The sequence below is a fragment of the Bos indicus x Bos taurus genome, chromosome 3, assembly GCF_003369695.1.
Source record: "Bos indicus x Bos taurus breed Angus x Brahman F1 hybrid chromosome 3, Bos_hybrid_MaternalHap_v2.0, whole genome shotgun sequence".
NCBI lineage: Eukaryota > Metazoa > Chordata > Mammalia > Artiodactyla > Bovidae > Bos > Bos indicus x Bos taurus.
The window spans coordinates 69180170-69207188 of record NC_040078.1 but is presented as its reverse complement, the minus strand read 5'-3'; the positions used below and the strand labels follow the sequence as shown (position 1 = coordinate 69207188).

The 27019-nt window shown below is 38.9% G+C and overlaps 2 protein-coding genes and 3 non-coding genes across 6 annotated transcripts in view; all 5 read left to right on the top strand.

Annotated features, from left to right (window-relative positions):
* The first annotated feature begins 1569 nt into the window (after positions 1-1569).
* On the top strand, positions 1570-10036 carry RABGGTB (Rab geranylgeranyltransferase subunit beta). Of its 2 annotated transcripts, XM_027536855.1 has the most exons (9): positions 1574-1632; positions 2920-3027; positions 3660-3857; positions 4995-5100; positions 5923-5975; positions 6054-6164; positions 6836-6961; positions 8735-8884; positions 9449-10036. In XM_027536855.1, exons 1-9 carry the CDS (start codon positions 1630-1632, stop codon positions 9587-9589), a joined length of 996 nt encoding a protein of 331 aa, XP_027392656.1. In that variant the 5' UTR covers positions 1574-1629; the 3' UTR covers positions 9590-10036. The 2 variants fall into 2 exon arrangements, with proteins under 2 accessions (XP_027392657.1, XP_027392656.1); XM_027536856.1 differs by lacking the exon at positions 6836-6961 and having other exon boundaries at positions 1570-1632.
* Positions 2670-2748, top strand: LOC113890604. Its single transcript, XR_003510562.1, has one exon. It is a non-coding gene; the product is annotated as a small nucleolar RNA SNORD45 (small nucleolar RNA).
* Positions 3299-3381, top strand: LOC113890605. The gene has a single exon (XR_003510563.1). It is a non-coding gene; the product is annotated as a small nucleolar RNA SNORD45 (small nucleolar RNA).
* Positions 3989-4060, top strand: LOC113890606. The gene has a single exon (XR_003510564.1). It is a non-coding gene; the product is annotated as a small nucleolar RNA SNORD45 (small nucleolar RNA).
* Positions 10037-11697: 1661 nt separating the features above from the next.
* The window catches only part of MSH4 (mutS homolog 4), a 95755-nt gene continuing 80433 nt past the window's right edge, over positions 11698-27019 (top strand). Inside the window, exons 1-2 of the mRNA XM_027536854.1 lie at positions 11698-12327; positions 23275-23457. Of these exons, the coding sequence (XP_027392655.1) occupies positions 12090-12327; positions 23275-23457 (421 nt within the window). The 5' untranslated portion in view covers positions 11698-12089. The remainder of the gene's footprint in view (positions 12328-23274; positions 23458-27019) is intronic.

Here is a 27019-nt window from a genome sequence, read left to right as displayed (position 1 = left end):
ATACTGGAGTGGGTTGCCATTTCCCTCTCTAGGGGATCTTCCAGACCCACTGATCGAACCCAGGTCTCCCACATTACAGGCAGATTGGGAAGGGCCTCAATTCCTGGGAAGTTTTAGTTGCTCAGTCCCACTCAACTCTTTGCAACTCCATGGACTGCAGCCGGACAGGATCTTCTATCCATGGGATTCTCCAGGCAAGAATATGGGAATGAGTTGCCATTCCCTTCTCCAGGGGATCTTCCCAACCCAGGGATGGAACCTGGGTCTCCTGTATTGCAGGTGGATTCTTTAAAGTAGTATTTCCAATTCCAGTTCAGTCGCTCAGTCAAGTCCAACTCTTTGCGACCCCATGGAGCACGCCAGGCCTCCCTGTCCATTACCAATGGCTGGAGTCTACCCAAACCTATGTCCATTGAGTCAGTGATGCCATCCAACCATCTCATCCTCTGTCGTCCCCTTCTCCTCCTGCCCTCAATCTCTCCCAGCATCAGGGTCTTTTCAAATGAGTCAGCTCTTTACATCAGGTGGCCAAGTATTGGAGTTTCAGCTTCAACATCAGTTCTTCCAATGAAAACCCAGGACTGATCTGCTTTAGGATGGACTGGTTGGATCTCCTTGCAGTCCAAGGGACTCTCAAGAGTCTTCTCCAACACCACAGTTCAAAAACATCAATTCTTTGGCACTCAGCTTTCTTTATAGTCCAACTCTCATGTCCATTTATGATTACTGGAAAAACCATAGCCTTGACTAGACGGACCTTTGTTGGCAAAGTAATGTCTCTGCTTTTTAATATGCTGTCTAGGTTGGTCCTAACTTTCCTTCCAAGGAGCAAGTGTCTCTTAATTTCATGGCTGCGATCACCATCTGCAGTGATTTTCGAGCCCCCCAAATAAAGTCAGCCACTGTTTCCACTATTTCCTCATCTATTTGCCATTACGTGATGGGACCAGATGCCATGATCTTAGTTTTCTGAATGTTGAGCTTTAAGCCAACTTTTTCACTATCCTCTTTCACTTTCATCCAGAGGCTTTTCAGTTCTTCTTCAATTTCTGCCATAAGGGTGGTGTCATCTGCATATGTGAGGTTATTGCTATTTCTCCTGGCAATCTTGATTCCAGCTTGTGCTTCCTCCAGCCCACCATTTCTCATGATGTACTCTGCATATAAGTTAAATAAGCACGGTGACAATATACAGCCTTGACATACTCCTTTTCCTGTTTGGAACCAGTCTGTTGTTCCATGTCCAGTTCTAACTGTTGTTGCTTCCTGACCTGCATATAGGTTTCTCAAGAGGCAGGTCAGGGTGTCTGGTATTCCCATTTCCTTCAGAATTTTCCAGTTTATTGTGTAGTATTTAGAGAAGCCCTAAATATTCCTTAAAACTGTCTTAAAACTGCGGAGATAAGGAGAGGAGAAAATTGGCGCCAGAGACTTTCGGCGCAGGTAGGGAAGACACCTATGAGCAGTCGGTGGGGGTCCTAGGGCAGCCGCGGAACTGCGGCTTCCTTCAGGCAAGAACGGTGGTCAGCTATGCCGGGGCGGAGAGGGGGCCTGAGGAGCGCTTCTGCGCAGGCGCTTACCTCCTAAATCCTCCCACTGACGAGTTAAGTTCTCTTTTTGCTCTCAGTCATGGTGAGTGTGGACGTGTTTTGTATTGCTGTCTAGATGTGTCCATAGGAGAATAGATAGGGTAATATTTAAGCTCTTTCGTCACTAGTGGGTTGTTTTCTTAGTGTTGGAGAATGATTGGGTTAAGACACAGGCCTTGGAAGGTATTTTGAGGGCTCATAGACAATGTGAAGTGTTACTCAGCGTTTTCTGCTGATCTCGCGGGTGCGGTTGCGGCCGGACTTCCTGCTATCGGTCGAGACTCAGGGTTCGACTACCTTCTTTCTTAATCCCCTCGCCCCCCACAAAAGCCGGTTAGTTCTTACCTTCCATGTGGCAGGGTATATATGGCTCGAAATCTTTGGAATTGTTAATGGTATGGTTTCGTTCTAGTAAGTTTTAATGGGATATGAAGGAAATTAACTGCTTCATTCTTATTGGTAATGATCTTGAACTACTTAAAATGTAGCCTCAGTCACAAAGATGTAGCTGAGAAATGTGCCGAATTAGAGCAACAACAGTCATCACCCGGGGGCTTCTTGCAAATGCAGAAACTTAAGACTAAAGCCGGAAAAGAATTGTTAGCCTGGTAAATAAGTGTTGGCGTGCATGAAAGGTGCTTTGCTGCTGCTGCTAAGTCGCTTCAGTCGTGTCCGACTCTGTGCGACCCCATAGACGGCAGCCCACCAGGCTCCCCGTCCCTGGGATTCTCCTAGGCAAGAACACTGGAGTGGGTTGCCATTTCCTTCTCCAGTGCATGAAAGTGAAAAGTGAAAGTGATGTCGCTCAGTCGTGTCCGACTCTTCGCGACCCCATGGACTGCAGCCTACCAGGCTCCTCCATCCATGGGATTTTCCAGGCAAGAGTACTGGAGTGGGGTGCCATTGCCTTCTCCGAAGGTGCTTTGAAATCGGAGTTTTTAAGATTAATGGAATCTCACTAAAGAACTCAATTGCAAATTATGGGACAGATAGGTTCTGCCACGTGTAAACCGTAAGTTGAAATTTTTGATAGTCTGTTTTACTTAACTGTTCAGCCGAGATGAGGACGGTAGTTTTTTGGGTCGATGATGAGCTGGCATGTATTCTGAATCTAAAGTTGATTATTACTACTTTAGCTCTAGAATTACTCTGAGACCTGAAGAACACCTGAAACTTTATGAAAGCTTTAGTTCTTTTTAGTCAGCTACTTTTAAACTAGAAAGTTTCTATATGGCAAGATGAAATAAGAGTTCATATGTATATTGAAATGTATGTTCTGGGGTTAAACATTTAAAAGATAAAAACTTATGAAATCTTTTGTATGTGAAAGGGTACACCGCAGAAAGATGTTATCATTAAGTCAGATGCACCTGACACCCTGTTACTGGAGAAGCATGCTGATTATATTGCATCCTATGGCTCAAAGAAAGATGACTACGTATGTATACTTTTGTGTTGAAAAGTGTTTATTCTGTAAATGTGTCAAATCATTTGGTTAGAATGGTTTGTGTTTCTTAAAAATGGTTTCCAACTCCTGCATACCAGGGACGGATGTCTGTGGTTGAGAAGCCATGGGAGTTAACCTTGATCCTTAGCAGTACTTATGTAGAGGCTTTGGCAGACAGAGTAGATTATCTTCTACCCAGATATGTATGAATTTTGAGACAGCGAATAGATTTCTATTTTTGTAGTTGAGCTAATACTTTCAAGGTCAGTGATGTGTTGGCATGTATTACCTGAGTTTATGGTGATGTGTAATAACACTTAAGCTCTAGAATTACGCTGAGACCTTGAAAAAGTTTTATCTTGAAGAATGTTCCCTGTTTTCATCTCTGGGAACCTTAGGAAAAACAATTAAACAGCTTAATTAGAAGTAAATATTTTCCACTATAGTATAGAAAGAGCTGAATTATTTACCACGTTGGGAAACATCTCTACTAATGAATTCCCATGAATATCTGCAGCTATGGAGTTGTTAGAGCCATATAACAGTATGGGTATTTAGCTTCTGTGTTGAGTATCTTTAAACTGACATCAGTTCAGACTGACCCATTAATTTCTGTGCTTTAGGAATATTGCATGTCTGAATATTTGAGAATGAGTGGCATCTATTGGGGTCTGACCGTAATGGATCTCATGGGACAACTACATCGTATGAATAGAGAAGAAATTCTGACGTTTATTAAGTCTTGTCAACACGAGTGTGGTGGAATAAGTGCTAGTATTGGACATGATCCTCATCTTTTGTATACTCTTAGTGCTGTTCAGGTAAATACTAATGAAAATTCTGCAGTCTTGGTAGTGTATTCTGTTACCTAAGTAAGAGAATTGAAAATAGGGATCAGTATCTATGTAAAAAGCTATCCATATCTTTTCAAATGAGATCTGTTTCAAAGCAAGGTCAATGATGTGATGGCATGTATTAGCTGAATCCAAAGTTGATGTAAATTTGAAAATGGCACTGAGACCTTGGACAGTAAAATGTTTATTTTACGTATATGTAAATGTCTGGAACTCACTAAGTGGAAGATTTTTTTTTTTGAGCAAGAAAAATTCTTTTGGTGTTAAGGCACTGAAATCTGATTTATTTATTGTACAGCATGACCTACCCTATCCCAATAGATTTATACCCTATCCCGATAGAAAACATGTCTTACTGATGATACAAAACATTTTTTAAAGCAGGTAGTATATTCTAAAGATTTGTCACGTAAAACTTTATTCAGAGAACAGTACTTAGCATAATGAATTATATAAACTGCTCAAAGCCTGTGTACAATATGTGTAGAAGCCTCCTTCATTCAGCTTTTTTTGTATTGGTCAGACTTCCTGCATGGCATTTGCTTTCTTACATGGCCTCCCCATTTCCTCCCTTTAGTTTCATCTTCTCATCTAATTTCTGGAAATGCCAGGCTACCTGTGGTTCCCTGCTTTTACTCTGCCATTTCACGACTTTGCTCTTTACTGTGGAGTTGACTTTTTAAAAATTTAAAAAAAAAAAATTTTTTTTTTCAGCCTTGCTCTGGCTTGTGGAATCTTAGTTCCCTGACCAGAGATTGAATTGGGGTCAAGGCAGTGAAAGCACTGAATCTTAACTGCTGAACCACCAGGGATGTCCGCCTGGAGTTAGCTTTGATTTTGATATTTGTAAAGATTCACAAATAAGGGTTTAAAGTCAGTATAAGTTTCATAAATGAGTCTAAGTGTTAACAGTGGTTAAAGACTTGTTGGTAATACCTATAATTTTACTCTGTAATAGAATTGCATATTTGAGAAAAGTTTTCAAGGTGCATAGACAAAAGGACATGCATGCTTGACAACTTAGAAGGTAGTTGAGAAGAACATCATTAGGACAAACTGACCAGTGGCGAGGTATCTACTTACCATGGTTTGTTTCTATTACAGATACTTACTCTCTATGATAGTATTAATGTTATTGACATAAATAAAGTTGTGGAATATGTTCAGAGTCTACAGAAAGAAGATGGTTCTTTTGCTGGAGATATCTGGGGTAATGTCACTTTAATCCTTGGCACCTAGAATACCAATATAAAAATGTTTTGCTTCGGTGTTTATTACAGTAATAAGCTTGGTTGCAGATTTTAAAGTATAATGAGTTGGGGGCTTTGCTAATAGTTTATAAGGAGATTATAAGTTTTTCATTTTTTCAGGTCCCACTAAGCAGCTGGTCTAACTGGAGTTAATGGTCTGCTGGAAGTTCCAGCATGCACTGTGCTAGTTATAGCAGCATACAGGAGTACTGGAACAGAGAGGGCAAGCTAAAAGATAAGGTAGGTGAAACTTTTTTCCCCAGTATTTGGTGGCTTTGTAAAGTTTTTTAAAAACTTAATTAGCAAGGGGAAAATAATTAAAAAAAAAAAAAAAAAAAGCTTTACAAAATTACTGAATATTTGAGTGGAGGGAGGGAGTAGTGTTTTACTTGATAAAACTAGATAATCTCTGCTTTAGGGCTGAATACAGTGCAGGCCGGAGAGACCAGCTGCTTCATGGGATGTGAAAATCTACTTATATAATAGGGTAAGTTTATTATCATTCTTAGAAATTAACTAGTTACCTTATCTTTCTGGGCGCTCTGTAAGCAATTAGTTCACTGTACTTTTGAGCCATTTTCTAGTACTTATTTTCCTTAGAAGTAAAGTAAGTGAATATACACTTCAGATGTAGTTTTCCTCCTGGACAGTCGAAGTACATGTTAGGCCTGAACTTTTGAAAATATAACTATGGTAGTTGTACAGAGATTTTTAATTAACTTTATCTAGTATGATTAGAAGCCTCTGATAACACATAATGCTTTGGTTTGCTTTATTTTTAGGAGAAATTGATACAAGATTCTCTTTTTGTGCAGTGGCAACTTTGGCACTATTGGTAAGTTTCAAATGTATTGGAAATGATTAACTTTTGATGATTATTCTGGAACTTAATAGGCATGTTTTCTGATTATAGGGGAAGTTGGATGCTATTAATGTGGAAAAGGCAATCGAATTTGTTTTATCATGTATGAACTTTGATGGTGGATTTGGTTGCAGACCAGGTTCTGAATCCCATGCTGGGCAGGTAATTCATTAATCCAAATTAAAATGTAGTATCAGTTTTGAAGGGATAACCAGTATAACTGAAAAATAGCAAGTTAATTTGACTGAATGTAGAAAATAAGAATTGCTTAATTGCTGCGTGAGGAAGGCATTTTTACAGTTGCTGACTTTGAGTCCCCTGTTGGTGAAATCCTTTTGCCCAAATAAACATAAGTAGTTTTGTAATTACCAGAAATATATTTTGATTTTCCATTAGTTTTTATGTGTGGGTGTTAGTCACTCAGTTATGTCCAACTTTTTGCGACCTCATGGACTATAGCCCCCCAGGCTCCTCTGTCCATGGAATTCTCCAGGCAAGAAGACTGGAGTGGGTTGCCATTCTCTTCTCTAATTTTAAGTAAGCAGATAAAAAACATTCTGTATCCCCTATCCTGAACACCTGTTGTAAACTATTATCAAACAGTTTGCTCTTAGCCATGAAAAAACTGATGGTAGTCTTTCATTGCAGAGTTGGATCCTAGTAGTATGCTTCAGATTTGTTCAAATAACTATGTGATGTTTATGTTTGCGATTTTTACTGTCAGCAAATTTTTAGATAGAAAATGGAGCTTTAATAATTAAAGTAGGTTTTTTTAAATCAGTGTTACTGTTGAAAAACTATTACACACATGTACTTTATGTCTGTAATTTTAGATCTATTGTTGCACAGGATTCTTGGCTATTACTAGTCAGTTGCACCAAGTAAATTCTGATTTACTCGGTTGGTGGCTTTGTGAACGACAGCTTCCATCAGGTGGACTCAATGGAAGGCCAGAGAAGGTATTGTTTTTTAAGATTAATCTTTAAATTTTATAAACTTGAGTGAGGACTGCTTTTTTTTGCCTTTTGTTTTGTAATATTGCTCTTACAAATTGATCGTGAGCTTTTTAATTTTACTATAATACTTTGCAAAATTTAGTTGTATCTTCTAAAAATGCTCTTGGCAAAAGTAAAACAAGAGTTGAAATGCCTATTAATCCTGATGTCCATTTAAAAGACAATCGTGACAAGATTGCCTGGTACTTTTTGATTTTCTTTGACAAATAACTCTGGGCTTTAAAATGTGTTTGTATTCATAGTATAAATTCTTAAAATTTATACTTATTTATAAAATTCTTTCTGAAGGAATCCTTCAGAATTTTATTTATAAAAATCCATCTGAAGGCCTTCTATTTTTCACCTACGTGAAACTTTCTTCTTTAAACTATACCGGGGACTCACAATCGTGCATTATACATATCTGGGAATCAAAGGCCACTATTAATACTTGGATCTTGTACAGAAATCTCCATGCTCACTTACAGATGGGAAAGGATAATGGATTTGCCAAAAGAAAGATTTCTTTTTAAAAACTGGGTTATAACATTTTCATTTAAAATCTTTATTTTTAAAGAAAAACTCAATTCTGTTTAGCTCTCAACATACTCTAAATTGGGTCTGTAAAGACCAGATAGTAAATATTTTTACCTTTGCCCGATGGGCTTGTTGCACCTACACTGCTGCCCTGAAGAACATTGTTGCCACAGACAATAAAAAATGAATGGGTATGGTTGTATTCCATTAATGGACAAGTATGAATTTCATACTGGTTTTCCTTTCAAAATACTGTTTTTAAAAATCATTTACAAATACTAAAAGCTGTTCTTCGGTCTGGGCCCTTGAGCTAAAATATGATAAAGCCTATTGATGCTTTTATTCTGGATCATTGTATTTTTGTGTAATTTTGCTTTCTTGTTACTTCTGAATAAGTTTAAAAACCACAATTGGTACCTAGTTAAGATCCATTGAAAAATCTGGGCAACTTTTCAATAATTAGGAAATGGGTGAGGGTGGGGATAGCACTTACAATCTAGGACAGCTTTTAATGTTCTTGTGGATCACCCTGGGATCTAGTTGAAATTCAGTGTAAGGTGTGGGGTCTTCTGCATTTAAGTTATGATTTGACGAGCAAGGGTGATTTTATTTTTTTAACCCAAGTTGTATACCTTCTTGGACAGCACTTATGGAAAATGCTGCCCATGGCAGTGAAACGTATATTGCCATAGTTCTTAGAAGCCTTACTACCAGTTTCTTGGAAAAGGAACTGATGTAGGCATTCATTTCATATAGAAATTAAGGTGGATAGATGGTTATCAGTGACTACTGAAACTGAAACATTTAGCATGGTTTTCTGTGGAATCAAGAATCTGCCTGCAATGTAGGCAGCACAGGAGATGTGGTTTCAATTCCTGGCTCAGGAAGATCCCCTAGAGAAGGAAATGGCAATCCACTCTAGTATTCTTTGCCTGAAAATTTCCATGGACAGAGGAGCCTGGTGGGCTACAGTTCATGGGGTTGCAAAGAGTCAGACATGACTGAGCATTTCTGCATACTCATATTCTAGTTCTGTGGAATGAAGCATTTGATCTCTTTCCAATGATTATCTTTTAATTCTAAGCAATTTTTGGATTTCAGTGTTTCAAACACTGCATTGTCAATATATCCCTTGATTCCCCTCTCACCCCAGGTATTTAGAAAATACATTTGTGGCAACTTGTGGCTTTTTCCTCCTAGTTACCAGATGTATGCTATTCATGGTGGGTGTTGGCTTCCCTAAAGATAATTGGAAGGCTTCATTGGATTGATAGAGAAAAACTCCGCAGTTTCATCCTAGCATGTCAAGATGAAGAAACAGGAGGATTTGCAGATAGGCCAGGAGATATGGCAAGTATATTTATGACTGTTAACAGTTAAAATTTTCAGTGTAGTTCTGTTTTACTCTTAAGATTTTAAGGGTTCTAAATTTTTAAAACTAGGAATTGGTGGGGAACAAATAGTATTTTTCAAGTGTTGCTTTGAAAGGATGCTTTTAAAATGTCATTTAAAAGTGTACTAGGGTTCTTTTCTGGTGGCTCAGATGGTAAAGAATCTGCCTGCAACGCCTGCAACTGTTCAATCACAGTATTCTTGCTTGGAGAATTCCATGGACAGGAGCCTGGCAGGCTATGGTCCATGGGGGTCTCAGAGATTTGAACATGACTGAGTGACTAACACACACAAAAGAGTGTATAAAAGATCTGAAACACATATACAGTACTTATTCCTAAGACATGACGGTGTGTGCCAAGTCCTCTGTTTAAAAAGTGCAGTTTGAAACCATTATTTCAGAAAATTTTAAGATAATATTTAAATACAGAGTGCAATGGGCTCCAGTATAATCCCTGTTCAAAAGCAGGGTTTTAGAAGTTTTCATTTTGTAATATTCTATAAATTCTTGTTTTTTAATAGGTAGATCCTTTTCATACTCTGTTTGGAATTGCTGGATTGTCACTTTTGGGAGAAGAGCAGATTAAACCTGTTAGCCCTGTTTTTTGCATGCCTGAAGAAGTACTTCGGAGAGTGAATGTTCAGCCTGAACTAGTGAGCTAGATTAGATCCCTTGATGGAGAAGTTGGTTAATATAGTTTTTATTGTGTTTTAACATTTCAGTAGTTGAAGTGCTTAACAAACTTAATAACTACCGTGTTAATATTTGTACATGAATTGTGTTAATTTTAATAAATTATATAATTATACATATTGTAAATTAAGATCTTTATTGTATCTTTCCTTCTGGAATGCTGTTGTTACTCTGATTTTTTTTGTTTATCCTTCAGTGTATTTGTTTTCTTGTATGTCTTCATAACAGCAAACTTGAACTCTTTAGCTGATGAAGTCTTGTGTTTTGATTTTCCTGGGTACTCCCTTGATATGTTATATATAACTATAGTTAATGTAGATTGGTCTTTGTCAGTGAGAACGTTACTGATAAAGAGTTCATGAACCACATAGGAATTAAAAGATGAAATAAAAATAAATGGCTGAAATTTGGGAATATTTCATGCTTGTGGTTAATGAGTCGGGTACAGAGTGGGTTAGGTAAATGAAGAGAATTCACTAGGAAGAGGATTGCAATCTGGACTACACTTTACTCACTTTTTAATATTTTATGTCAGAATGTCAAGGGATTGTTGGCATTTTTTTTTCCTGCCCAGTAAGGAAATACAAGCTGATACTTGCCACAGTGTTCTTGTATAACATGTGTTTTCACAAAGATTAGAGCACACTAATGTTTGTCTTCTTAGTGAAAAAGTATTTTAGTGAGCATTTTTCTTGATGGAAGTTGAGATTTGCTGAAGCAAGTTTGCAATAATAACCCTAAGAGTAAAGAATTTTAAATGTGAATAGTGATGATTTCTCTTAACACATTGAGCAATATCTGCTTTTATATGTTATTGAAATGTCTGGCATTGTTTTTTGACAGTTCACTAAGTTTGGATTGAATTACCAGTGTTTCTGAAAGTTTGGAAACCATTGGATGGAACACAATTTTATTTAAGTGGTATCACTGGAAGTTTTGAGTACTGCAGTCACTGCACGTGGGTGACTGCAGTGGTTTCATATTCTGTATCTGATTTCACAATTGAATGTGAATTCAGTAATGGGACATATAATGGTATCTAGAGTATTTTCTCAATCCCGGTTTCTCTACCATGTTGAATTACTGTGTTTGTATTCAAGAGAATCATGGCATCTGGTTCCATCACATCATGGCAAATAGAGAAACAGTGAGAGACTATTTTTGGGGGCTCCAAAAATCACTGCAGATGGTGACTGCAGCCATGCAATTAAAAGATGCTTACTCCTTGGAAGGAAAGTTATGATCAACCTAGACAGCATATTAAAAAGCAGAGACATTACTTTGCCAACAAAGGTCCGTCTAGCCAAAGCTATGGTTTTTCCAGTAGTCATGTATGGATGTGAGAATTGGATTATAAAGAAAGTTGAGCGCCAAAGAATTGATGTTTTTGAACTGTGATGTTGGAGCAGACTCTTAGAGTCCCTTGGACTGCAAGGAGATCCAACCAGTCCATCCTAAAGGAAATCAGTCCTGAATATTCAATGGAAGGACTGATGCTGAAGCTGAAGCTCCAATATTTTGGCCACTTGATGAGAAGAGCTGACTTATTTGAAAGACCCTGGTGCTGGGAAAGATTGAAGGCAGGAGAAGGGGATGACACAGGATGAGAAGGTTAGATGGCATCACCGACTGAATGGACATGAGTTTGAGTAAACCTAGGAGTTGGTGATGGACAGGGAGGCCTGGCATGCGGCAGTCCATGGGGTCGCCAAAAATCACACACGACTGAGAGTGAACTGAACTTGGAAATATTAGCACATAATGTCCTGTGATAATGGGGAATAAGGTGTAGTGGGAATAATGAGACTCCCAAGTTGTATTTGGAGGAAGAACTTGCAACATACTCTAGTATTGAAACTTCCATGGAGGGAGGACCCTGGCGGGCTACAGTCCATGGGGTCACAAATAGCATGGGGTCAAGACTGAGCACGGACACACAAGTTGGATTGATGATCCTGAATTCCCTTTAGTTGAGGGAGTCTACCTCGCATTATGAAAGTTAGTTGCTCAGTCGTGACCGACTCTTGGCTCCTCTGTCCTTGGGGTTTTCCAGGCAAGAATACTGGAATGGGTTGCCATTCCCTTCTTCAGGGGATCTGGACCCAGGGATTGAACCCAGGTCTCCTGCATTGCAGGAGATTCTTTAGCATTTGAGCCAGAGAAGAGATTAAGCTTGACCTCGCATTAAGCTTGACCAAATTCTGCAGCAATTGACGGGACCGGGACACCTGAGAGTACATTCTCCATTTCTGTCTTTAAATCATTTTAACAAAGGAAGCATTTAATCACCTGTGTGCTCCGTCGCTCACTCCTGCCCAACTTTTTGCGACTCCATGGACTGTGGTCTATCGGGGATAAATGTGGGTGGGCGTGGTAAACGGGCTCTGCGCCTGCGCACTGCGACTCTGCGCGCCGCGCTTTCGTATTTTCCCCGCGAGGCTTTGTCCCACAGCAGAGTTGCTCTGAAAGATGCTGCGGCCTGACATATCACCGACGTTTTCTTCTGTCCCTGCGGCTTCCCCCTGCTCACCAGAGGCTCGGTCCCAGGGTCCCCGCTACAATTTCGGACTCCAGGAGACTCCTCTGAGCCGCCCTTCAGCCCAAGCCGCCTCTGCGTCTTCCCCACCAGGCACGTCTGGAGCGGCGGGTGACCGGAGCGGCAGCAGCAGTCTACCTGGGCACCCGCCCAGCGCCCTGCCGCCTCAAGGCAAGGAGTTGTGTGAACTTCTGGAGGTTCAGGGAACCGTGGTCTCTGGTTACCACAGAAATTTCAGTTGGTGTCTGTTTGGAATTTGGGAATGGAGTGCTCTGCGAATTGAGTGGGTCTGAATTGATTTAAGGGCTGGACTCTCCCTCACGTTCGTTTTCTTACAAGGCCTTGATGGTGGATGGCTCAGTTCTGAGGCAGGCTATATTCATATCCGGGGTACTGTGCCTCCGCCCGCGCCCCATGACAGAGGAATGAATTTGTGCACGAATTTAGTGATTGGAGTGGTAAACCTCTTGGCTCCTGAACTTAAGCCTCCAAGTCCTTCTAGGGTATCTTGAAAACAGATAAGCTTTGAGAACAGACCAGATTTAACATTTTCTCTAATGGAGGTGAATAATACATTTAGTGTGAAAAATGACCTTTAAGGAGTATTTAACTCGTTTACTTTATAGTCAGTGACTCTCCATGACAAAACCGTCACCTTTTGCCCACACAGCATTGCCACTCACTGGTAAGGTAACAAATGCCAAATCCAGTGTCACTTTTCAGTTCATCTTATGTAAACTTCCCACTGTGTTTAATGTTCTTCACCAGTCTTGTCTTGAACTCACTTAATTTGATTTCCTTGATTCCACTTTTCCGTTTTTCACCTACCTTCCATAGAACTAGGCTTACTTTTGTTAGTTTACAAATTATTGGCTTGTCCTTAGAGGTTTTTTACCTGGCTCCTTCTATCTGATTGTGATTATCACCACAGCCCAGATCTCATCTTTGCCCCTAGATTCTTGTTTCAGACTGTCTTCTGAAGTTTCTAGTAAGAAATCAGTGGACATCCTCAGACTCACTGTATGATTAATTGAATTCATCTCTCTGCAGCTCCTCAACCTGTTTCTCTTATCTCAATCATTGGGTTTTTAAAATCTTTAGGAGACTTCAATGATTCAAATATTCCCTCACTCATAACATCCAAAGTTAACAAGTTCTAGATTTATCTTTTAAATAATTCTGTCCTTTTCTCTGTGCCATTACAGGCCCTTTTAATTTTGTGTCTGAATTATTGCCTCAAACTAATGCTTCTTTCTTCTAAGCTTACTTACAGTGTCACTATAGAGTTATATGGAAAATGAAAATCTTATGTCCCGTGGCATTTCAACCAGTGACTCTATTTGCAGGTTAAAAAATGTACTCTTTAGTAGCATATCCAAGTCCACTTGGGATATGTTTTTAGTTTTTGCAGTCTTATATCTCATCATTTCTTGATAATTACCCTACTTTCTAACTTAACTGACCTACTTGCACTTCCTTCAAGGCAACATACATGTTTATCAGTATAATCCCCTTCTTCATGAAATGTTCTGTCACCTATTTATTTTCAACAATAATAACATCCAGTAATTAATGACTGCTCCTCTGTTCTAGCTTCTTACTTAGCATGTTGTATCTCTGATCCTTACAGTAAATCTGTAAGATAGATTTTTCTTTTGTCCCAATTTAAGAGGGAGCCAAGACCCAAATTGATGATATAGTTACCTTAGGTGCTCAGTGCGTGCTCAGTTGCGTCTGACTCTTTCCGACCCCATGGACTGTAGTCTGCCAGGCTTCTTTGTCCATGGATTTCTCAGGCAGGAATACTGGAGTGTATTGCCATTTCCTGCTCCAGGATATCTTCCTGACCCAGGGTTTGAACCTTTGTCTCCCATATCTGCATTTTAGATTCTTTACCACCTAGCCACCAGGGAGCTGAGTTATCTTAGGAGCTGAGGATAATAATATTCTGTGCTCTCAAAGAACTTATGGTTCAGTAGGGAAGATAGACTTAAAAATCTATAAAACTTTTAAAAGATAATTATTTTTGAGTTATTTACAGATATTGTGCTTAGTAGCTTCACTCATATCCAACCCTCTGCGATCCTATGAACCATACCCTGACAGGCTCCTCTGTCCACAGGATTCTCCAGGCAAGAATACTGGAGTGGGTTGTCATTTCCTTCTCCATACAGATATTGAGGTATTTAATAAGTAGGGGAACAAAGTAACTAAAGAAATTTTGCAGAGGAAATTCAACTTGAGGTAGTGTTGAAGAAGAAGATTATGTCAACTGAAGGGAAAGAGGGGAAAAAAAAACTGGAGAAGAAACTTTTATTTCTCTCATAAGAAAGAAAAATATGTGCAAAGGCACAGAAGTATGATATAGCATGTTGTGTTTGTAGACTACAAATAATTTCATTTGGTAGAGCAGTAGGGTGATCTATTTTGTTCCTTCCCGATATAAACTTGGAGTACTTGCAGGTATTTAATCTGGGAGGCAGATAGGTTTTTTTGCCATGCCAAAAACATATCTGGCTTTTGTGATTGGAATAGATGATAGTACTTTTCCCTGATAAATGGAATTTTGTAGGAGAAGCAACTTTTAGAGGGAAAAATGGTGAGTTCTTCTGTGGACATGTTGAGTGTGAAGAACCTTTGGGGTATCCATACATTCATATTGAGGCAATTGAATATATGAATCTAGGGCTAAGAAAGAAGCCTGGGAGAGATATAAATTTGAGGCCAGAGGGGAGAAGGTAAAGCAAATATAGGAAAATAGAGGTGAAGGAAATTGGAGAAAAACTAGGAGAAGTAAGTTTAAGAAGGGGATTAGAGTCTGAAAGTAACCTGAGAACAAGAAGCAACCCTGTTTGTCTCCAGTCTCTAGTAACTATCTCCTTCCTTAGCTACTTTAAGCCTAGGGTTAGTAACAGAGCATACTTTGTCTTGATTCTACACATTTCTTTATGATGATATTCTGTCTACCCCTTTGTAAATATTCCCTTTATCAAACACTCTTCAAATTATCCTAGTTTGAATGTGTTATCTCTCTGGAAACTATACAAAAATGTTAGATTTTATCCTATGGTGGATATGAGAGACACTGAGAAATTGTTAGAAAGGGAGACATGGTGAAATTTCTTTTTCAGAAAGATCACTAGTGATGGATGTGAAGAATTGATTAGAGAGGCATCACGTTGAAGGCAAAGAGAATAATTCAAAGACTTTTGAAAAAGGCTGAAGAAGATATGTGCTTAAAATGGGCCAGATAGGAGTGAAGATGGAGAGAAATTTTAGTGAGATATCTATCTATATAATTAGATTTGGTTACTGATTGGGTGTTTGGATTCATGAAAGAGGAGTTAAGAGTGACTTCTAAGTTGATGACTTGTATGAGGTGCAAGATGCAAGATGCAAGGTGCAAGATGATGTAGTTGACCAACTGGTAGTAAAGAAAGGATAAATTCTGAGAAAAAGTTAATGAGGTAATTCACTTTTAGATATTTAGTAGTTCTGGGAAAATACCTAATGGTTTGTATCCAAAAAGTAGTTTTGGATATTTATATCCAAAAATATAAGGATCTAGAGCCACCCTATCTGTTAGAACTCTCTGTGGATAGATATATTCTATATCTGTGCTAATATAGTAGCCACTAGACAGGTGTGGTTTTTGTGCATTTTAAATGTGGCTAGTGTGACTGAAGAACTGAATTTTAATTTTTATTTAATTTAAATACCACATGTGGCAAGAAGCTCCTATACTGAGCAATGCAGCTATAGACCTAAGAATGGTTTTTGCATTTTTAAAGGGTTGGAAAAGTAAAAGAAGAAATTCATATTATAGTATCCAGAACTAAATATTGGAATATTCACTGGAAGGACTGATGCTGAAGCTCCAATACTTTGGCCACCTGATGCAAAGAACTGACTCACTGGAAAAGACCCAGATGCTGAGAAAGATTGAGGGCAGAAGAAGGGGGCAACAGAGCATGAGATGGTTGGATGGCGTCATGGACTCAATGGACATGAGTTTGAGCAAATTCCGGGAGATATTGAAGGACAGGGAACCTTGGTGTGTTACAGTCCATGGGGTTGCAAAGACTTAGACATGACTGAGTGGCTGGACAACAACAAATCCAGAATTAAAGTTTCATTGGAATACACTTATTTATTGTCTTACTTTTTGTCTGTAGCTGTTTCCTGTGATAATGTCAGAACTGAGTAATGGTAATAGACAGTATGACCCACAAAGCCTAAAATATTTAACATCTGGCTCATTATTTAAAAGCTTGCCACCCTATACTTTACAGTGTTGAAGAGGAGTTAGGGCTGTATATGAAGGTTTAAGAGTTGCCAGAAAATAGATATTAATAAAAGCCAAAATAATAGATGAGATGTTCAGAGGAAATGTATAATTTTGATTTGAGAGAGAAAGTAAAGTTGGGAACCATTGGAAGCCAATAGTTAAGAGGCAGATAGAGGAAAAAGGACCTGGCAATGGAAACTAAAAAGAAGTAGTTTAAGGAGAATCAAGATAGAGAGTTGTTATGGAAATCAAGGAGGAGAGGCCAAAAGAGACCCAGGATTTTTTTTTTTTTTAAAGAACTCCTAATTTAACTTAAAATCTTTTGCATGGCAAAGGAAAGTATAAAGAGATGAAAAGATAACCCTCAGAGTGGGAGAAAATAATTGCAAATGAAGCAACTGACAAAAGATTAATTTCCAAAATATATGAACAGCTCAATATCAGAAAAACAAAGAACCCAATCAAAAAATGGGCAGAAGACCTAAACAGACCTTTCTCTAAAGAAGAAGTACAGATGGCCAATAAACACACGAAAAGATGGTCAACGTCACATTATTAGAGAAAGGCAAATCAAAACTGCAATGAGATATCACCTCATACCAATTTGAATGTCCATCATCAACAAATCTATAAACTAGGTATATAAATGCTGGACAGGATGTTCTTGAGAAAAAGGAATCTTCCTGCACTTTTGGTAGGAATGTAAATCGATACAGCCACTGTAGAGAACAGTATGGAGATTCCTTAAAAAACTAGGAATAAAGCTACCATATGACCTAGCATTCCTATTACTAGGCACACACCCTGAGAAAACCACAATTCCAGTGTTCATTGTAGCACTGTTTATAGTGGCCTGCACATGGAAGCAACCTAGATGTCCATCAACAGATGAATGGATAGAGAAGATATGGTATTTGCTGGGCCGTGCTTAGTCACTCAGTTGTGTCTGACTTTGTGACCCCATGGACTGTAGCCCATCAGGCTCCTCTGTCCATGGGATTTCTCCAGACAAGAATACTGGAGTGGGTAGCATATCCCTTCTCCAGGGACTCTTCCTGACCCAGGAATCGAACCAGGATCTCCTGCACTGCAGGTGGATTCTTTACCAGCTGAGCTATTAGGGAAGCCCATAGTACATATATACAATGAAATAACACTCAGCCATAAAAAAGAACAAATTTGAGTCAGTTCTAGTGAGGTGGGTGAACCTAGAGCCTGTTATAGAGTGAAGTAAGTCAGAAAGAGAAAAACAAATACTGTATATTAACGCATATATTTGGAATCTATTAATAGAAAAATAGTACTGATGAACCTATCTGCAGGGAATGAATGGAGATGCACATGTAGAGAACAAACTTGTGGACACAGAAGGGGAAGAATATGGAGGACAAATTGAGAAATTAGCATTTATGTATATACTTTTATCATGTGTAAAATAGATAGCTAGTGGGAAGCTGCTGTATAACACAGGGAGCCTGGCTTGGCCCTCTGTAACAGTGGCTGACTTTATTTTTTGGGGCTCCAAAATCACTACAGATGGTGACTGCAGCTATGAAATTAAAAGACGCTTATTCCTTGGAAGGAAAGTTATGACCAACCTAGACAGCATATTAAAAAGCTGAGACACTACTTTGTCCACAAAGGTCCATCTAGTCAAAGCTATGGTTTTTCCAATGGTCATGTATGGATATGAGAGTTGGACTATAAAGAAAGCTGAGTGCCAAAGAATTGATGCTTTTGAACTGTGGTGTTGGAGAAGACTCTTGAGAGTCCCTTGGACTGCATGCAAGGAGATCCAACCAGTCCATCCTAAAGGAGATCAGTCCTGGGTGTTCATTGGAAGGACTGATGTTGAAGCTCCAAAATTTTGGCCACCTGATGTGAAGAGCTGACTCATTTGAAAAGACCCTGATGCTGGGAAAGATTGAGGGCAGGAGGAGAAGGGGATGACAGAGGATGAGATGGTTAGATGGCATCACGACTCAATGGACATGAGTTGGGTGAACTTTGGGAGTTGGTGATCTACAGGGAGGCGTGGTGTGCTGTGGTTCATGGGGTCGCAAAGAGTCAGATACGACTGAGTGACTGAACTGAACAACCTAGAGGAGTGCGATGGGAAAGAAGAGGAAGGCTCTAGAAGGAGGGGATATATGGATATCATTATATATGTATAATGATGGCTGATTTGAATTGTAAGGTAAAAACCAATTCAACATTGTAAAGCAAGTATCCTCCAATTAAAAAACATACACTTATTGGAATCCCTGGTGGCCCACTATGCAGTGGATAGGAATCCGCCTGCAGCAATCCCTCCCTCTTCCTGGAAGATTCCACGTGCCAAGGGGCAGCTAAGCCCATATGTCAGTTACAGAGCCTGAGCTCTAGAGGCTGTGCACCCACAACTACTGAGCCTGTGTGCCTAGAGCCAGTGCATCACAAAAAGAGAAGCCACTGCAGTGAGAAGCCCATGCATTGCCACAAAGAGTAGCCCCTGTTCTAGTAGCCCCTGCTTGCTGCAATGGAAGAAAGCCTGCGCAAAGCAACAAAGACCTCACACAGCCAAAAATACATAAATAAATAAAAATGAACTTAAAAAAAATAATGTCTATGTGCCCACAACATTGTAAATCAACTGTACTTCAATGAAAAAAAAAAAGAAAACAAATCTATGTGCCTAGACACTATGCTAGACTGTTTATGTACATTCTGTCATATTTTATGACAACCCTATAAAAAAAGTACTATCTTCACCATATTAACAAATTGGTGAAAACCATATGATCTCAATAGATGCAGAAAAAGCCTTTGACAAAATTCAGCACCCACTTATGATTAAAACTCTTCAAAAAATGCACAGAGAAGGAACCTACCTCAACATAGTAAAGACCAAATATGATAAGCCTATGGCAAACATTCTCAGTGGTGAAAAGTTGAAAGCATTCTCCCTAAGGTCAGGAACAAGACAAGGGTGTCCACTTTCTCCACTACTATTCAACATAAGTTCTGGAAGTCCTAGCTACAGCAGTCAGAGAAGAAAAAAAATAAAAGGAATCTAGATTGGAAAAGAAGTAAAGCTCTCACTGTTTGCAGATGACATGATACTGTACATAGAAAACCCTAAAGATAGTATCAGAAAATTACTAGAGCTAATCAGTGAAATATAGCAAAGTTGCAGGATACAAAATCAATACACAGAAATCACTTGCATTTCTGTATACTATCAATGAAAAATCAGAAATAGAAATTAAGGAATCAATCCCCTTCACCTTTGCAACAAAAAAAATTAAATATGTAGGCATAAACTTACCTAAGGAGACAAAAGAACTGTACACAAAATTATAAGATACTAATGTAAGAAATCAAAGACAACATAAACAGAAGGAGAGAGATATTCTGTGTTCCTGGGTAAGAAGAATGGATATTGTGAAAATGTCTATACTACCAAATGCAATCTACAGATTCAATGCAATCCCTATCAAATTACCAATGGCATTTTTCACAGAACTAGAACAAAACATTTCACAATTCATATGGAAACACAAAAGATCCCGAATAACCAAAGCAGTCTTGAGAAAGAAGAGTGGAGCTGGAAGAATCAACCTTCCTGACTTCAGATTATACTACAAAGCCACAATCATCAAGACATTCTGGTACTGGCACAAAAGCAGAAATATAGACCAATAAAACAAGATAGAAAGCCCAGAAATAAACCCATGCACCTATGGGTACCTTATTTTTGACAAAGGAGGCAAGAATATACAATGGGGCAAAGACAGCCTTTTCAAAAAATGGTGCGGGAAAAACTGGACAGCTACATGTAAAAGAATGAAATTAGGACACTTCTTAACAGCAAAACACAAAGATAAAATCAAAATGAGTTAAACGCCTAAATGTAAGACCAGAAACAATAAAACTCTTAGAGGAAAACATAGGCAGAACACTTGATGACGTAAATCAAAGCAAGATCCTCTGTGACCCACCTCCTAGAGTAATGGAAATAAAAACAAAAGTAAACAAGTGGAACCTGATTAAACTTAGAAGCTTTTGCACAGCAAAGGAAACTATAAGCAAGGTGAAAAGACAACCCTCAGAATGGGAATAGCAAGAGAAGATAATAGCAAATGAAACAACTGACAGAGGATTAATTTCCAAAATATACAAGTAGCTCATACAACTCAATACTAGAAAAACAAACAACCCAATCAAAAAGTGGGAAAAAGACCTAAACAGACATTTCTCCAAGAAGACATACAGATGGCTAACAAACACATGAAAAGATGTTCAACATTGATCATTATTAGAGAAATGCAAATCAAAACTAAAATGAGATATCGTGTCACACTGGTCAGAATAGCCATCATCAAAAAGTCTACAAACAAATGCTGAGGGGGTGTGGAGAAAAGGGAACACTCTTGCACTGTTGGTGGGAATGTAAATTGATAAGCCACTATGGAAGACAGTATGGAGATTCCTTAAAAAACAAGGAATAAAACCACCATATGACCCAGCAATCCCACTCCTAGGCATATACCCTGTTCAGTTCAGTTCAGTCACTCAGTTGTGTCCGTCTCTTTGCGACCCCATGAACTGCAGCATGCCAGGCCTCCCTGTCCATCACCAACTCCTGGAGTTTACTCAAACTCATGTCCATTGAGTCGGTGACGCTATCCAACCATCTCATCCTCTGTCATCTCCTTCTCCTCCTGCCCTCAATCTTTCCCAGCATCAGAGTCTTTTCTAGTGAGTCAGTTCTTCGCATTGGGTGGCCAAAGTATTAGAGTTTCAGCTTCAGCATCACTCCTTCCAATGAATATTCAGGGCTGATTTCCTTTAGGATGGACTGGTTGGATCTCCTTGCAGTCCAAGGAACTCTCAAGAGCCTTCTCCAATGCCACAGTTCAATAGCATCAATTCTTCAGTGCTCAGCTTTCTTATATAGTCCAACTCTCACATCCATACATGACTACTGGAAAAATCATAGCCTTGACTAGACGGACGTTTGTTGGCAAGGAAATGTCTGCTTTTTAATATGCTGTCTAGGTTGGTCATAACTTTCCTTCCAAGGAGTAAGTGTCTTTTAATTTCATGGCGGCAATCACCATTTGCAGTGATTTTGGAGCCCCCAAAAATGAGGTCTGCCATTGTTTTCACTGTTTCCCCATCTATTTGCCATGAAGTGATGGGACCGGATGCCATGATCTTCGTTTTCTGAATGTTGAGCTTTAAGCCAACTTTTCCACTCTCCTCTTTCACTCTCATCAAGAGGCTGTTTAGTTCTTCTTTGCTTTCTGCCATAAGGATGGTGTCATCTGCATATCTGAGGTTATTGATGTTTCTCCTGGCAATCTTGATTCCACCTTGTGCTTCCTCCAGCCCAGCATGTCTCATAATGTACTCTGCAGAGAAGTTAAATAAGCAGAGTGACAACATACACCCTTGATGTATTCCTTTTCCTATTTGGAACCAGTCTGTTGTTCCATGTCCAGTTTGAACTGTTGCTTCCTGACCTGCATACAGGTTTGTCAAGAGGCAGGTCAGGTGGTCTGGTATTCCCATCTCTTTCAGAATTTTCCACAGTTTATTGTGATCCACACAGTCAAAGGCTTTGGCATAGTCAATAAAGCAGAAATAGATGCTTTTCTGGAACTCTTTTGCTTTTTTGATGATCCAGTGGATATTGGCAATTTGATATCTGGTTCTTCTGCCTTTTCTAAAACCAGCTTGAATATCTGGAAGTTCACGGTTCATGTATTGTTGAAGTCTGGCTTGGAGAATTTTGAGCATTACTTTACTAGCATATATCCTGAGGAAACCAAAATTGAAAAAGACATATGTATCCCATTGTTCATTTTCTGCACTATTTATAATAGCTAGAACATGGAAGCAACCTAGATATCCATCAACAGATAAATGGATAAAGAAGTTGTGGTACATATATACAATGGAATATTACTCAACCATAGAAAGGAATGCATTTGAGTCAGTTCTAATGAGGTAGATGAACCTAGAACCTATTATATAGAGTGAGGTAAGTCAGAAAAAGAAAGATAAATATCGTATTCTAACACATATATATGGAATCTAGAAAAATGGTACTGAAGAATTTATTTACAGGGCAACAATGGAGAAACAGATACAGAGAATAGACTTAAGGACATGGGGAGAGGGGAAGAGAGGGTGAGATGTATGGAAAGAGTAACATGGAAACTTTACATTAGCATACGTAAAATAGCCAACGGCAATTTGCTGTATGTCTCAGGAAACTCAAACAGGGGCTCTGTATCAACTTAGAGGGGTGGGGTGGGGAGGGAGATGGGAGGGAGGTTCAAAAGGGCGGGGATATATGTATTCCTATGGCTGATTCATGTTGAGGTTTGACAGAAAACAACAAAATTCTGTAAAGCAATTAGCCTTCAATAAAAAATAAATAAAAAAAGAAGGTAGTATCTTATACCAATAGGTAAGTAACTAAACAAGGAACTGAACCCAGGTAAGCCTAAACTCTCTTTATACCAGTTGCCTGGGAGGAGAGAGTTTCTATGAAGAAGTCAACAGAGGAAAAGAAGTATAATTACTATACAAAGGTGTATTTGAAGCTTAGAAGGTAGTTTGTAATTATCAAGAGTAATCTCAGTGAGCTTGCATAAGAAAAAGCTATATTAGTGAACACTTTTCATTATATTTTAGTATGATGTTATTTATGTTAACTTTGTCATAATTTGTTATATTAAAAATCATTATCAGGTGAAGTTTTTTAATGATTATAGAGATTTTATACCACATTGCATAATTCTGAACTTTAAACTGATACTAAATTTTTTTGAATTTAGGTTCATACTTTAGAAACAAAAGATCTTTTGCAGAAAACACACATGCATCAAATGTTACGCTTGGTACAAGCTCATCCTCTGCACGAGATAGTAATTATCCTCAAATACTAAAATCTCCATTATGTGCTGGAAATCCCCAGAGATCAGGTTATAAAAGTTGGACACCACAAATGGGATATTCAGGTAAAGTAAGTGGAATATTGACTTAATTGATCTTTGAAACTTTTAAAGTTTTATAAATTATATATTAGGGTAATTAAGGTAATATGAAATTATTTGAAGCTAATATGGAAGACAATAATAACTATGTCAATTTAGCCATATCTACAATTTGATGCTAGATTAATAACACTACATAGTTTGTGATATTGTTTGCTTAAAAATGCAGGTCTAAGTTTTCATCATTCTGACAAAAAAAGATACTAGAAAGAGAAAGCCCTTCCTTTTATACATATTTGCTTAAATCTAAAGTTGGTCCTGTAATACTATTGAGTGTTTTTTAATATTTAAATTTTAGTATTTATCTAGATTTAGATTTTCTTGAGGGGAAAATGGGTGAAGTAGGTCTATATGTGTAAGCATCATTTAGTTAAAGGTATATGGCTATATAATACAGGGAGCCCAACCCTGAGCTCTGTGACAACCTAAAGGGGTGGGATAGGGGGTTGGATGGGAGGGAGACTCAAGAGAAAGGGATATACGTATACTTATGGCCAATTTTAGTTGTTGTATGGCAGAAAGCAACACAACATTGATTAAAATTAAAAATAAAAATTAAAAATTAAAAACAAAATTTAAAAAGGTATATGAATGTATAGATTTATAAAATAATGACAAATTATTTTTCTAAGTGATTTTACTAATGTGTACTCTTACTGGCAATGTATGAGAGTTCTTGTTGATCTATATCCTACCCAGCATGTGGTACTGTCAGACTCCTTAACATTTAACAGTCAAGCAGTTGTAAAATTCCCTGATAGCTCAGTTGGTAAAGAATCCACCTGTAATGCAGGAGACCCTGGTTCGATTCCTGAGTCGGGAAGATCCCCTGGAAAAGGGATAGGCTACCCACTCCAGTATTCTTGGGCTTTCCTGGTGGCTCAGCTGGTAAAGAATCTGCCTGCAATGTGGGAGACCTGGGTTTGATCCCCTAGGTTGAGAAGACCCCCTGGAGAAGGGAAAGGCTACCCACTCCAGTATTCTGGCCTGGAGAATTCCATGAACTGTATGTTCAGTGGGGGTCACAAAGAGTCAGATACGACTGAGCAGCTTTCACTTTCACCTAAGTGTAGTCTGAATTAGCATTTTCCTGGTTATAAATGAGGTTGATTATTTTTCTTAAAATGTGTATCTTCTTTGCTGGACTATAAACTCTATGAAGACAGAGACTGTAGCAGTTAAAATCCAATCTGAAGTAAAACTATACAATGATTTAAACAGGAAAGATTTAATATAAAGAATTATTAAACTGTGATGGAAAAATAACTATAGGATATAAGAAAACTCTGTGAGGTATCCTAGGGCTGAGGGGGCTCCTAAGAGATCACACTTGGAAGTGGCCCTCGTCTAGGTCCCATTTCCAAGGTTGGAGTGCAGGTCTCTTTGCAGAATGTGAATACTGAATGGCAGTTTCAGTAGTGCCTGCAGATTTGCCAGGTCAGAGCTGGTCTGCTGTCCAGGGCGAACAGGAGGCAGTTGGGGTGGGTGAACTATAGCTGGTGGCTAGCTGTGTAATGAGAGTGGGCTCTGGTGTGGGTTGGAGGCTTGGAGTACACAGTCTCCCCGTTGGGAGGGTTGACATCAAGAGGACTGTGGGAGGCAGACTTGAGGAAAGAATGAAAGAGCCAAGGGAATTAGTATGGGCAGGAGGCCTGGAATGCAGGATGTGTATTCAGAGGGCTGAGGGAAGGTTGTCACTATGCCATGCTGTAGCTGTGTGATCACCAGACTACAGCACATTCTGGATGTGTAACTGGGCGCATCACCACCAGATGTCCTCATATCTACACTGCTGACCCACCATACTGTAGTGGAAACTGCAGGAGAGCCCATCATCCTGCAAGGTCCCTCCAGTGCCCTCAATTGAGAAAACTTAACATTATGCACACTTTAAGGAGAAATACTTATAGCGGTTCTGTCCATTATTGCTGAACTTATATTGAAGTGTGAATTTGAAGCTGAGCGATAATAAATTGATAGCTGCCATAACTCCTTTGGCTATAGAGCTTCTGTATATGTCATTCTACACACATCTGGATTTTTTTGACAACAACAAAATGACTTTATGTTTCTACTTAACAGGATGTATACATCTATACTTACAAGTGAGGGGGTTCTCACTCTTTTCCGAAATGAGAAAATTCATAGTCCCAACAGTCATTGCATATTAATTATCTTAAATTCAGTCATGGTCCCACAGAATATTCTGTTACTTGAAGACTAAACCTCCATTAAGTTGTGAATAAACTTTTTAAAATTGAAAAGAGAGAAAAAAATGGTTAGTTTGTACCAATAAACATGCATATAACAAAGCATAGAGATAACATCCAAAGCTACTGCTGTTTTTATTTCTGTAATTGGTCATGATGTTATAGTTGAGATATTTGGTTTTCTTCTTTCACTACCCATTTTGAATTTCCCTAACTTGGAGCAGTAAGGCTGGAATTACCCAGACCTTCATTCCTGAAGGGTCTGAGTCCTTAGTCATTCTGCCATTTTTGCTTGCCATAGTTTTCCATTCACCTTTACTATTGGAAATACGAAGATTTCCCTGGTGGCTCAGATGGTAGAGTGTCTGCCTACAATGTGGGAGACCCAGGTTTGATCCCTGGGTTGAGAAGATCCCCTGGAGAAGGAAATAGCAACCCACTGCAGTACTCTTGCCTGGAAAATCCCATGGATGGAGGAGCCTGGTAGGCTACAGTCTGGGGTCACAAAGAGTCGGACATGACTGAGCGACTTCACTTTCACTTTCAAGGGGTGCCTTAGCAAATCCCTGGGGTTCCATTCATAGTCTACTTTGCCTCCTTTGTGTATAGCAGCATAATATCCCCTTGGCAATTAGGATTGACCACACCATTCATAGATAACTCCCCTTTTTTCTTATTGTTTCAGTAGCATAAATAAGGAGCCTAAAATGGACATGTGGTGATTTCATCTTCCAATTCAGTAGAATCATTGTTAGGTTACCTGGTGGAGCCAGTAACCATATGGAGATTAAGATCTCAAAACCAACAGAGCTCAACATTACCAGAATGGGATACAAAAATTCTTTTGGTGGGTTGGAAGGCATAATAGAGAGAGTAGCCACCCCTACATTCTCACATTGATTCTTGGACCTGTGTATTCTAGTTATGAGGAATACAGCATCTATGATCCCAAATATAAACTGCATCCTGTAAGAGAGAATCCAATTTTTCAGGGTGTTGCCTCCCAATTGGCATTGAGTCTTTAGTAAGTTTTTCTGCCTTTACATTAATCAACTGTATACACAGTTGATTCAGTGGTCTGTAGCCCATTGATACATTTTTTTCTTTTGCTGTGAAGTGAGTTCCTTGATCAGATGCAATACTGTACGAAATGCCTTGATGGTGGATAAGGCATTCTGTGAGTTCATAGATGATGACACTGGCAGAGGCATTGTGGACCATTTCAAAATACAGAAAACAAATGGATTTTTAAGTGATGTTCAATTTTGATAGTAATTTAAAAAAATAAATATTTAAGCCTCAGTTCATTAAAGCAG